Consider the following 12,712-nt stretch of genomic DNA (forward strand, 5'->3'; position numbering starts at 1 on the left):
AGGAGTCCACGCCTCCTGGTATCTGGTTACATTTGTCTTCTAGACTCAACTGGGAATTCTTGGGGGAGCAGTGATGTTCTTAGCACCCAGCACAGTGCCTCTCACGTAGTAGGTGGTGAAGGAATGCTTCTCTGTTTTCTGCAGAGTCCCTGTAATACTCAAAACTCCAGCAGGGGCTTTGTGACCTTCTTTCGTCCCCTAAGTCATTTTCTCCACTCTTGTCCAAGCCTTTGGCAGTGTTGCTCAGAGTGGCTATAGTTCTTATATTCAGCCCACAGAGCTGCACCTTCCGTTTCTTCCCAGAATGCAGAATCTCACTTCTCCAATCCCCACCATCGCTAGAGCACTTCTGCTCCACCACTGAACCAGGAGGGAGGATCTGATTCCTGTGGCTGGCTGTGAAACATCCAGAAACCCGTTGGGTTGGTGTTTTTCAAAGTGAGGTCTTGAGTCGCCCACACTGTAGTAACTCGGCTTGTTTGAGATGTAGTTCTTGGGCCAACCCCCGACTCTACTGAGTGCGGATTGTGGGCCCCAGGTTTAGGAACCTGCATTTTGATCAGTTCCCTAAATGATGCTAGCATACCCTCAAGTCCTGATTTGTTCCAGGGCAGCGTTCGCCACTAATGCTCAGAAAGAACACAAGTTCCTTCAAACATTCACCATAGTGGGAGAGCTTCAGCAAGATGGGAACATGCGGCAGAACAGACCTCTTCCCGGAAAGTTATCATGTAATTAGCATATTGCAGAACAGAAAAGTCATTAAACATGACAACAACAAGAAACAGGCCAACACAAAGTCTCGATTTCCACAGGGATAGCTTTTATTCTTTGTTCTTCTACGTGAACATTCCAGCATTTCCCCCTTAACCCTGGTTCCTGTTACTGCCCTAGAACACTCTGTTCCTGTTTATTTTAAGTGATATAATGCCCCCTGTGCTTAGCAGTGCCCGGCACATGGGTGCTCAGCCCTTGAGGGTTCTTGCCCCTGCTTTTACTCCCTGCTCTGCCCCTGTGAGCCTCTCTGAAGGCTTCCTCCGTGAGTCTGACAGCCCATCTTCTCCCTGTCACGCTGCAGGGGGCGTCCTCTACGCTGCCACCGTGAAAAACTACCTGGGGACGGAGCCGATTATCTCTCGGGCTGTGGGTCGCGCTGAGGACTGGATTCGGACAGAGACCTTGCCGTCCTGGCTTAACGGTGGGCAGAGGGGGGCTGCTCCGGGGACAGAGTCGGGGGAGGCTGGGCGGCCCCGGGCTCTGTCTGTGGGATCTGAAGCCGCCGGTCTCCCCAGCCCCAGCCTTTGTTGCAGCCATGGCCTTGCGCCCAGCCGATTGGGGGGATGAAGATGGAGACGATGAGATCTACTTCTTCTTTACGGAGATCGCCCGCGCATTTGATTCATACGAACGCGTTAAAGTCCCGAGGGTGGCTCGTGTGTGTGCGGTGAGACCCTGATCCCAGTTTTCCGCTCTGCTTGTCCTCTTGTCTTTTCCTCTGGTCTTTGTGTCTCTCTTCCATCTCTTTTTCTGCTGGGCCTTAACTGCTTTTCTGGCAGCTTGAGGAATGTGGAAGAAAGGGCTCTGGCCTCTTTCATCCCGTTATTACCCCGTGTGACGCTGCAGTGTGGAGGTTAAAGGCAGGAGCTGTTGACAAACAGACCTGGGTTCCAGCCCTTGCTACACTGCTCACTGCCTGGGTAACTCTGGGCAGGAATAGGTACTGTTCTGAGGACTAAATGAAGCAACTTATGTCAAGCACGTAGCGCAGAACTCCACAAGTGCACAGAGAACTTAGTCAGCCTCATTATTGTGACCCTGCCCACCCCGTATCTGTGTCCTCCTCAGTTACCTGTATCTCTCTCCTTGCGTTTCTGTGCATCTTGACTGTGTCTTGGGGGGAATGTGTGTTGGTCTCCATGGTCCTTCCCTAATGCTGGTCTTGTAAAGAGAACTTCCTACATGCTTGTCATCCCAGGGCGATCTTGGGGGCCGGAAGACCCTCCAGCAGAGATGGACGACCTTTCTAAAGGCTGACCTGCTGTGTCCAGGGCCTGAGCTTGGCCGGGCCTCCAGTGTCCTGCAGGACGTGGCCATTCTTCGACCTGAGCATGGAGCAGGGACCCCTGTCTTTTATGGCGTCTTTTCCTCCCAGTGGTGAGGGGGTCCTGATATGGAGAGTTACAGGGTGGAAGATATTTGGGATTGGTTCAGTGTCGGTGTGGTCTCCTCCAGAGTGGGGTGAATTCTCCCTAGAACCCCATTCCCTCTGCCCTGGGGCCGGCTGCATAGCTCCCTGTGAGTTTCTCATAGGTCATCTCATTTGACAGGGGCTGAGTTGCCTCCCCCCAGTTCCCTCCAAATATCTGGCTCCCATCTATGACTCTTCCAGGGAAGGGGCTGCCATCTCTGCTGTCTGTTCCTTCCGACCCCAAGATATTCGGACTGTGCTGAATGGCCCCTTCAGAGAGCTGAAACATGACTGCAACAGGGGACTGCCTGTCATGGACAATGACGTACCCCAGCCCAGGCCTGGAGAGGTGAGGGGGCTGGGGCAGTGAAGAACTGAATTGCCGCCCTAGGACAAGAGTCCAGCTAGGCATCACAGACACTTCCTGGCCCCTGCAAAGCTTTGTCACTCATTCTGTGTTTCCTCTAGTGCATCACCAACAACATGAAGCTCCAGCAGTTTGGCTCCTCGCTCTTCCTGCCTGACCGCGTGCTCACCTTCATCCGGGACCACCCACTCATGGACAAGCCCGTGTTTCCAGCTGATGGCCGCCCCCTCCTGGTCACAACAGATACAGCCTATGTCAGAGTTGTGGCCCACAGGGTGCCCAGCCTCTCAGGGAAAGAGTATGATGTGCTCTATCTGGGGACAGGTATGTTTAATAGCCAAGCAAGTTGCCCATCCAGCGCACACAGGCTGTGGCCGCAGAGAGGGTCCCCTGCATACAGGTAATCAGGGTCCCGGGCCCAGGTACAGTTACGTTATGATGTCTCGCCCCTTGCCTGCTTCCTAGAGGACGGACACCTCCATCGAGCCGTGCGGATTGGAGCCCAGCTCAGTGTCCTTGAGGATCTGGCCTTATTCCCAGAGCCTCAGCCAGTTGAGAATATGAAGTTATATCAAGTGAGTTGTAGATGTTGGCAAGGCTGGTGGGAATCCATGTCTGAATCCGGGGACAGTTGGTGACCCTGAGGTCTGGGAGGTCTAGCACGTTGTTCTTCCTCGTTCCCTTTCTGTAGACCTGGCTTCTGGTCGGCTCCCGTACTGAGGTGACGCAAGTGAATACAACCAACTGTGGCCGTCTGCAGAGCTGCTCAGAGTGCATTCTGGCCCGAGACCCTGCCTGTGCCTGGAGCGTTCGGCTAGCTGCGTGTGTGGCCCACCCTGGAGAGCGTGGAAGGTGAGGGTGGCTGCGCTGTTACGTTGCCTGATGTCCCCGAGCTCTGGCCCAGCCATCTGTCTGAGTCTATTTCTCATGGGTTAATGTTGCCCTGTGTGTGTGTGTGTGCTCGTATCACTTGTGTGTCCATCTGTCAGTCCATACTAACTCATCTGTCTGTCCTCATCCCTGCTGGACCTGCCCTGACTGTGGTTGACTTGCATGTTGCCATGTGCTTCTCAGTTTTCATTTTACAAGTGCTCTTAGAAGTGTTTCGCTCCCTCCTTCCTCCCTTGAAAAACTTCATCTTGTTGCCTTCTATGATTCTGCATTCTCCTGGTTTTCCTTCCTACCTCTCTCACCTATCTAGATCTCTCTCTTACTGGTTCTTTTTTTTTTTTTTTTCAGTGGGTTTTGTCGTACATTGACATGAATCAGCAATAGATTTACACACGTATTCCCCATCCCGATCCCCCCTCCCACCTCCCTCTCCACCAGATTCTTCTGGATCTTCCCAGTGCACCAGGCTTGAGCACTTGTCTCATGCATCCCACCTGGGCTGGTGACCTGTTTCACCATAGATAATATACATGCTGTTCTTTCGCAACATCCCACCCTCACCTTCTCCCACAGAGTTCAAAAGTCTGTTCTGTACTTCTGTGTCTCTTTTTCTGTTTTGCATATAGGGTTGTCGTTACCATCTTTCTAAATTCCATATATATGTGTTAGTATGCTGTAATGATCTTTATCTTTCTGGCTTACTTCACTCTGTGTAATGGGCTCCAGTTTCATCCATCTCATTAGAACTGGTTCAAATGAATTCTTTTTAACGGCTGAGTAATATTCCATGGTGTATATGTACCACAGCTTCCTTATCCATTCGTCTGCTGATGGGCATCTAGGTTGCTTCCATGTCCTGGCTATTATAAACAGTGCTGCGATGAACATTGGGGTACACGTGTCTCTCTCAGATCTGGTTTCCTTGGTGTGTATGCCCAGGAATGGGATTGCTGGGTCATATGGCAGTTCTATTTCCAGTTTTTTAAGGAATCTCCACACTGTTCTCCATAGCGGCTGTACTAGTTTGCATTCCCACCAACAGTGTAAGAGGGTTCCCTTTTCTCCACACCCTCTCCAGCATTTATTGCTTGTAGACTTTTGGATAGCAGCCATCCTGACTGGCGTGTAATGCTACCTCATTGTGGTTTTGATTTGCATTTCTCTGATAATGAGTGATGTTGAGCATCTTTTCATGTGTTTGTTAGCCATCTGTATGTCTTCTTTGGAGAAATGTCTGTTTAGTTCTTTGGCCCATTTTTTGATTGGGTCTTTTATTTTTCTGGAATTGAGCTTCAAGAGTTGTTTGTATATTTTTGAGATTAATCCTTTGTCTGTTTCTTCTGGTTCTTTTTTTTTTTTTCCCATTTATTTTTATTAGCTGGAGGCTAATTACTTCACAACATTTCAGTGGGTTTTGTCATACATTGACATGAATCAGCCATGGAGTTACCTGTATTCCCCATCCCGATCCCCTCTCCCACCTCCCTCTCCACCCGATTCCTCTGGGTCTTCCCAGTGCACCAGGCCCGAGCACTTGTCTCATGCATCTCACCTGGGCTGGTGATCTTTTTACTGGTTCTTTTTCCATCTAGTTTCTGAATGCTAATGTCCCCCTGGGTTTAATCCTTCTCTTTACACTTTTATGCACTTACAAGGTGATTTCATTCCCATTGTATTCAGTACCGAGCGCAGGTGACAACCACAGATGTGCCTTTAGCTGAGCTATTTTATGAAATAGAAAGTCATCTCACTGACCCCAACAGGATTTTCATTAACTGTGATAGAAAAGAAGCTTTTCTCTTAACAGAAAAATCTTTTACTAGAGATTTCCAGAGAAATCTTGAGGTCGTGGACAACCAGCTGTACTTCTTGGAAGGCTCCTGTGTTTCTTTTAAAGTACCCCACCAAATGTCTTTCTGACAGACCTAGTGTAGATTTAATTCTCGGTCGACTACCAGAAATATTTGTAGAATTTAACGTGGTAAATGTCATGCATATAAAAGGTATTGGGGAAAAATTTAGAGATGAAGAGAATGTTGACTGATAATTCCAGAGATGATTTATGAGATGATGGGAGGTGCAACTGGCAAGTGAACGTTCAGTGGTACTGAGGAGGGTAGAGGGGGTGTTGACACTGGATTTATCAAGTGTTCTCTTCTTTATAGGCTGGTTCAAGACATAGAGTCAGCGGATGTCTCTTCTTTGTGTCCTGAAGAGCCTGGAGGTCTGTATGGTTTAGGGAAATATGGGTGGAGTGGCTGGAAAGGGCCTAGAAAGTTGTCCTTTTTGGACCTACTTTAAAACTTATATCCTGGAAGATATGGGAATCCACTTTTTGGCTTTGTCCACCGTGGCCCCTTCTCATATCACCCCACATTTCTGTCATCCCGAACCTCTAGCTTCACCGTCTTTTGTGCCTTTGCTTTCTCTCCAGAACACCCGGTGGTGTTTGAAGTTCCTGTGGCTGCAGCTGCACATGTGGTCTTGCCGTGTTCCCCGAGCTCAGCCTGGGCATCCTGCGTGTGGCACCAGCCCAGTGGAGTGACTGCACTCACCCGCCCACAAGAGGGGCTGGAAGTGGTGATATCCCCAGAGGCCATGGGTGCTTATGCCTGTGAGTGTCAGGAGGGTGGGGCAGCCCGTGTGGTGGCTGCTTACAGCCTGGTGTCGGGCACCTCGAGGGGCCCCTTGAGCCAGGCTCACACTATAGGGGCTGGACTAGCAGGCTTCTTCCTGGGAGTTCTTGCAGCATCCCTGACTCTCCTCCTGATTGGCCGGCATCAGCAGCGACAGCGACAGAGGGAACTTCTGGCTAGAGACAAGGTGGGCTTGGACCTGGGGGTCCCAGCGTCTGGTACCACGAGCTACAGCCAGGACCCTCCCTCTCCCTCTCCTGAAGACGAGCGGCTGCCCCTGGCCCTGGCCAAGAGGGGCAGTGGCTTTGGTGGCTTCCCTCCACCCTTTCTGCTTGATCCTTGCCCAAGTCCAGCCCACGTTCGGCTAACAGGGGCTCCTCTAGCCACCTGTGATGAGACATCCATCTAGGGCCGGGCAAAGAACCACCAGCACAGAGACATCCATCTAGGGCCGGGCAAATAAGCACCAGTGCATGAGAGACCCCTGGATGGGATGACCCCACTGGGATGCTGGGGGTTCCATGGGCTTGGAATGTCATCGTGGCCTCTGAGTTTTCTTTGTCCTTTGAATGGTCACTTCGACTTCCCTGTCTGCTCTCTTTGGGCCTGGACCGGTTCAGGGCCAGGCCTTTGCCTGATTCCCCTGAGAGATCAGAACTGCTCTCACAGTGAATCAGGACTTTTCCTGCACTTGCCCGTTCAAACCTTGTGACCACTTCAGCCCACTCTCTCGGGCTTGTTAGTTTGGGCCTGGGGCCCAGGACATCGCTGTGACTTTGCTTTTGGGTTGGGCCCTGGCCAGAAGGAGGAACAGTGGAAGTGTCTGGGGGCTCATGTGCCCTGACTCCTTTTGCTGATTCTTGAAATTTATGTGATTCTCTGTGGGGAATGCATGCTCCCCAAACTGTAACATGCAATCTCTGTCCTGAGATCTACCCCATCTCAGTTTTCCTTCTTCCATGAAAGAGCATGTGTAAATACACGGGTGTTCATAGATTACCTGGTCACATGTGCATGGATGACTGGGCCAATGCTCAGGTGTATTCATGGGATGTTGAGAGGGTCAGGTTGGAGTAAGGGCAATGCCTATAGGACTTTAGAGCCTGTAGCCAGAGGGAACGGCTCTCCTTTCTGAAAGGAGAAAATCACTGCCCTGTCTCCATCACCTCTCTCAGCCCCTCTGTTGAGTAGACAAAAACCCCTGAAGTGATCTTCTGGGTGGAATAGTATATATGACCCTATCTTTCTCTTCGTTTTGCCTCCTGGCTGCCACCACTGCCATGCACAGCTACTCCTTCTCTGGCTAGAGCCCTCTCCATGACTTCTGCTAAAACTTCACAACATTCTAAATATCAGGGGATAGCAAAATGGGAACAGTCATGGTAATTACAAGCTGCACAAAGATAGGTTTGTTTCGGTGACTTTACTCATGACATCCTTGCTGTGAAGCAGGATTTCGCCTGAGTTCATGGCCTCCCGCAAACCACATGCAAGATGCTGTCTGTACACACGTGTCTCTATTTTTCTCAGAGGGGGCAGGGGGTTATGACTCTCATCAGATTCTCAAGCCTTAACAAAAGTAAAGGACCGCTACCTGAAAGTCAGCACGTGTTGGCCAAGCTGAAGGAGTGCCAAGCAGGGGCAGCTCTTCCTGCCCTGCCACACTTGCCCTGTGGCTAGCCTCTGGACTGGCAGCTGCTGGATACCTTCTTGTTGCTCCATTCCTTGGAAGGGGGGCCCTGTGCCTATTTAAAGACATGTCAACTCTCACCAAATGTAAAGATCTCTTCTTGCTTCACAACTCCCAGAAGCTCTAGGCTTCTCCTGCTCGGTTCCAGGCTTGGCCTGCGAATGTGCCTCATTCCTCCCTGGTGAGGGACCCCCCTGAACCCTCGTAAATGGTCCAGCCTTTCCCAGTTGAGGTTTTCAGCTCTACTTTCCTTGACAGCAGCCTGTGAACCACTCAAGAGTCCCCTTGGGTTGTAATGATTGGTGGCTTTGCCGTAAATAAGTGTGTGATCTTCAGCAAGTAATCTAACCTTGAAACAATGGCTTACTCATCTGTAAAGTGGGGATAATAATACCTACCTCAGGGTTGCTGCGAGGATTAAATGAGAGAACATGTAAACAATAAAGCCTATCTATACCAGTAGAGGTTGTTTTTGTAAAAATTGGCTTATTATGCCATAATCACACAGCTTAACCATCTGATAACCATGACACATGCAGTCACTTTAAGCCTCATTTGGTTGGAGAAGAGTCATTGCTACACACAAACATCCTGTCCTGGGTCATCTCTGGTCAGATCTTAGCTGCCAGTGTCTAGGTTTTGGGAGCAGGGCCTGTCATTTTTATACTCTTCAGATGCATCTGATCTTGGTGACCTTATTAATCTTCGTGGGAATGGAGGAGGGCTCTGTATTTGGTTTATCCTCACTCACTGTACTCTCTGGAGGTTATGGGTTAGTTTTATTTTGAGGAAGGAAGGGAATGGGAGATTTCAGAGGGACCTGGAGTCTCTGGGAAAAGGGGAGAACAGTTTCACAAGGAGGGAGGCCCAGATCACAGTGGATTTGGGGCATTTGATCCTTAGATAGTGGCTCTGGTTGGAGGAAAATGAGAAGTGAAATGTAGGAAAACTGAGGAAAGTTGGAAATAGGCATGAATGGAAGGGAGCCACATCTTAGGCTGTGGAAGGTTCAAGCCCCAAGAGTGAGTGATAGGAGAGAAATGTGAAACCTGTTCCCAAAGAAATAGTGTGAATAGCTGATTGCATTATCTTTGTACTGTGGGGATGTGGGGTAGGGAAGAATCCAGTGATAAGGGAGGTGAAGAAGTGTGCAGGGTTCCTGCGGGTAGAACTGTGAGGATTCTGGCTATTTGTGTTTACCTCCAGACTCTAAAGATCATCCACTTTCTGGCCCTCACTCTTCAATTCCCCTCTGTTTTTGGTCCACACATTGTGACTCTTAGCTTGTCAACCCTAACCAGTGGCCTGCTACTATCCACGTGACCTTACTGAAAGTAGAGCCAGAAAGAGACGCCCACTGTTGACTGTCACGAACCAAGTGAATTCCAGCATACTTGTCATGAGCCAAGTGAATTCCAGAATGTTGGCCCTAGCCCAACAGGAGGCAGACTCACATCTCTTCCTGGGAGTCTCCTGACTCCCTACCTTTCCCCAGCAGCCCACAAGTGATGGGAGGAGAGGGTGCCTTTAGGTATCTGCTGGACCTTGTCCTTCCTGGCTACTGTCCCCCTGTCAGAGGGGGCAGTCGTGGCCACAACAGGCTGTTCCCGATCAACAGCGCAGAGCTCCTATCTCAAGGGTGTGGGGACTGGACTTGCCTTTTTTGTTTGTAGTAGAGCCAGGGTTGGAATTTTTAAAGATCAATTTTCACCAAATGGAGGAAAAACTAGCAATAAAAGCAGTAAGAATTGTTTATGCAGTTTAAAATTCTCCCTAGTAGAGTCCAGGCACAGACCTCTCTGTGATATGGCAATTTGTGTGGCCACTAGACAGAAGATGTGGTCCTAGGTGAGGGGAAGTTCAACTGGATTGATTTTAGGTTTGCATTAGGGTATGGAGGGGCAAGCAACAGAGAGAGTGTGACCTGGCTCCCTGTGGATGTTAGGTGGAGTCAGGGGTATTTTGAAGAGCCCAGATGAGGGGTCAGTTTCAGAGAACTGCTTCTGGTCCTGTGGAGAAATAAATGCAAGCCAGGGACTGTCTTCCTCTCTTTTTTCTTGGGTTCCCAGCCCCTGAGACTGCGTTTTCCCTAGACACATTGAGCCTAGGATTTCGGGCTGCAGATGAAGCCGGAGCTTCACACTAGTGTGTATGGCACCCTTCTCATGGACTTCAAGGTGTGGCAACACTGAACCACAGGCTGAAGGCTTTTGTCACCTGCAGCTGGAGCCATGGTTGAGGCGGGAGTCAGCAACTGATGCTGGGTCCAAAGACCAACATCTCAACTTCAGTTTCAAGCAAGTCCTTTGGGTTGAGGAGGCTGGGAATACAGTCCACTTGGGGGCTGAGGTTCACTCCAGGGACTCTCTGAAGGCTATGTGTTGAAGAGGCTGATCAGACCTCTCTAATCAGAAGCTGAGGAAGAGAACTCCTAGGAAAATCTCAGGTTTCAGGCCTTTGCCAGCAAGCTCCATATCTGTCAGGAAAGGTTCTAATCAGCCTCAGATGGGTTCTCTGGAATTCTCCCCTGCAAGCCCAAGAGGGCAAAGACTTGGCACACACCACCTCAATACTCTCCTTTCAAGATACATTTAATTGTGTGTGGTAGGTAAGCTATTCCTTTCCTTATAAGAAGTGAGGAGACAGAAGAGAGGTGAAGATGGAGTTGGCTGATTTTTCCTTTCAGTGATGTAGAACTGTGTCCCGTTTCCATGCAGCTTCTCCAGGAGTGACTCCTGCTCTGGTGTGATAAAAGTTATGGATGCTGGAGACAGTCATGACCTTGAGGATTATGGGCAGGTGTCCCCATGCTTTGGTGTGGAAGGATGGAGCTGCCTATCTTTCGGGTGAGGTTGGATGATGAGCATAGCAGCAGCCATCATGGAACCAGAGAATCTTCTTTCCTTTGGTGGGAGCCACACAAGTCCCCTGAATTCATGTTCAGTTCTAGGGAGAAGGATAACCATCTGCAAATAGCTGAGATAGAATATTTTCCCCATGAAGCGACTGGAAGTTCAGAACCAGGTTAATTTGACTTATAGAGATAAAATAATAGTTTTTGTACCTATGAGTTTGTGGAGAAAAATCCACGCACCTTATAACTAACACCAGTGTATCTGAAACTATCTGAGTCTAAAATACCTGCTTTATGAACTGACCTATAGATGGAGAGAGCAGAACTGACTAGACAGAGTAGGACTGAAAGACTCCTAGTTGTCTGAAATGAAGAAGGAGGGGCTTCTTCCAACCCTTTGCAGGAGTCAGTCCCCCTAGTGTAGCTCATCTGCATACATATCCACCAAATTAATATTTTTTTAATCAGACTCAAAACTGATCACCTCTCAGATTTCCTGGATTTTGGCAATTTGTCTGTGGTTTCATCATAATACTATGCCTCACTGTGTTGTAATCACTTTGTAATTCCCAGGTAAACATTCTTAGAAAGAAGGGAACATGAATCTGTTCCTAGTTAACAAACTAAGTTGTCCATATGCTACCACTACAAAGTTTTATGACAAAGCTGTCCTTAGGAGCTTTATTAGATAAGTTCTTTTTCTTTTGGGTATTTATTGCTGTACTACTCAGGACAGGCTTTGCTATGATGTAATAATATACAACCCCATCTTCTTCTTAGTGATTTGAAACAACATGTTTCTTACACGACTTAGAAAGGAAGGAAGTTCTGATATGTGCTACAACATGGATGGGCCTTGAGGACATTATGATAAGTGAAATAAACCAATCACAAAAATGCTGTATGATTTCACCTATATGAGGTACTTAGGGTAATCAGATTCGTAGAGATAGCAAGTAGAATGGTGGTGTCCACAATGAGGGAAACAATAAGCAAGGTGAAAAGACAGCCCTCAGAATGAGAGAAAACAATAGCAAACGAAAAAACTGACAAAGAATTACTCTCCAAAATATACAAGCAGCTCATGCAGCTCAATACCAGAAAAGTGAAAAACTCAATCAAAAAGTGGGCAAAAGACCTAAACAGACATTTCTCCGATGAAGACATCCAGATGGCTAATAAACACATGAAAAGATGCTCAACATCACTCATTGTTAGAGAACTGCAAATCAAGACCACAACAAGGCATCATCTCACATGGTCAGAATGGCCATCATCAAAAAGTCTGCACATAATAAATGCTGGACCAGGTATGGAAAAAGAGAACCCTCTTACAGCGTCGGTAGGAGTGCAAATTGGTACAGCCACTATGGAGAACAGTGTGAAGATTCCTTAAAGTCCTGGGGATAGGACTGCCATGCTACCCAGCAATCCCACTGCTGGGCATATACCCTGAGGAAACCAGAACTGAAAGAGACACATGTACCCCAGTGTTCATCACAGCACTGTTTACAATAGCCAGGACATGGAAGCAACCTAGATGTCCATTGGCAGATGAATGGATAATGAAGTTATGTACACAATGGAATATTACTCAGCTATAAAAAGGAACATGTTTGAGTCAGTTTTAATGAGGTGGACGAATCTAGAGCCTATTATACAGAGTGAAGTAAGTCAGAAAGAGAAATACAAATACTGTATATTAATGCATATATATGGAATTTAGAAAGATGATATCGATAATCCTACATGCAGAGCAGCAAAGTAGATACAGACATAAAGAAGACATAAAGACAATGTAGACACAGACATAAAAAGCAGAGACGTTACTTTGCCAACAAAGGTCCATCTAGTCAAAGCTATGTTTTTTCCAGTAGTCATGTATGGATGTGAGAGTTGGAATATAAAGAAAGCTGAGTGCCAAAGAATTGATGCTTTTAAACTGTGGTATTGGAGAAGACTCTTGAGAGTCCCTCAGACTGCAAGGAGATCAAACCAGTCAACCCAAAAAGAAATCAATCCTGAATATTCATTGGAAGGACTGATGCTGATGCTGAAGCTCCAATACTTTGGCCACCTGGTGCAA

At 48.2% G+C, this 12,712-nt stretch overlaps 1 protein-coding gene across 5 annotated transcripts in view; it reads left to right on the forward strand.

Annotated features, from left to right (window-relative positions):
- The window catches only part of SEMA4F (ssemaphorin 4F), a 51,051-nt gene that overhangs the window by 17,599 nt on the left and 20,740 nt on the right, over positions 1-12,712 (forward strand). For 4 of the 5 annotated variants that reach the window (XM_061155822.1, XM_061155823.1, XM_061155825.1 and 1 more), the window contains 9 exons: positions 1,079-1,198; positions 1,293-1,444; positions 1,976-2,154; positions 2,390-2,537; positions 2,657-2,879; positions 3,021-3,130; positions 3,247-3,407; positions 5,612-5,670; positions 5,881-8,234. In XM_061155822.1, coding sequence (XP_061011805.1) covers positions 1,079-1,198; positions 1,293-1,444; positions 1,976-2,154; positions 2,390-2,537; positions 2,657-2,879; positions 3,021-3,130; positions 3,247-3,407; positions 5,612-5,670; positions 5,881-6,491 — 1,763 coding nt within the window. In that variant the 3' untranslated portion in view covers positions 6,492-8,234. Of the gene's footprint in view, positions 1-1,078; positions 1,199-1,292; positions 1,445-1,975; positions 2,155-2,389; positions 2,538-2,656; positions 2,880-3,020; positions 3,131-3,246; positions 3,408-5,611; positions 5,671-5,880; positions 8,235-12,712 lie in introns of those variants that run through there. The other variant, XM_061155826.1, reaches the window with a different exon arrangement.

The sequence above is a fragment of the Dama dama genome, chromosome 11, assembly GCF_033118175.1.
Source record: "Dama dama isolate Ldn47 chromosome 11, ASM3311817v1, whole genome shotgun sequence".
NCBI lineage: Eukaryota > Metazoa > Chordata > Mammalia > Artiodactyla > Cervidae > Dama > Dama dama.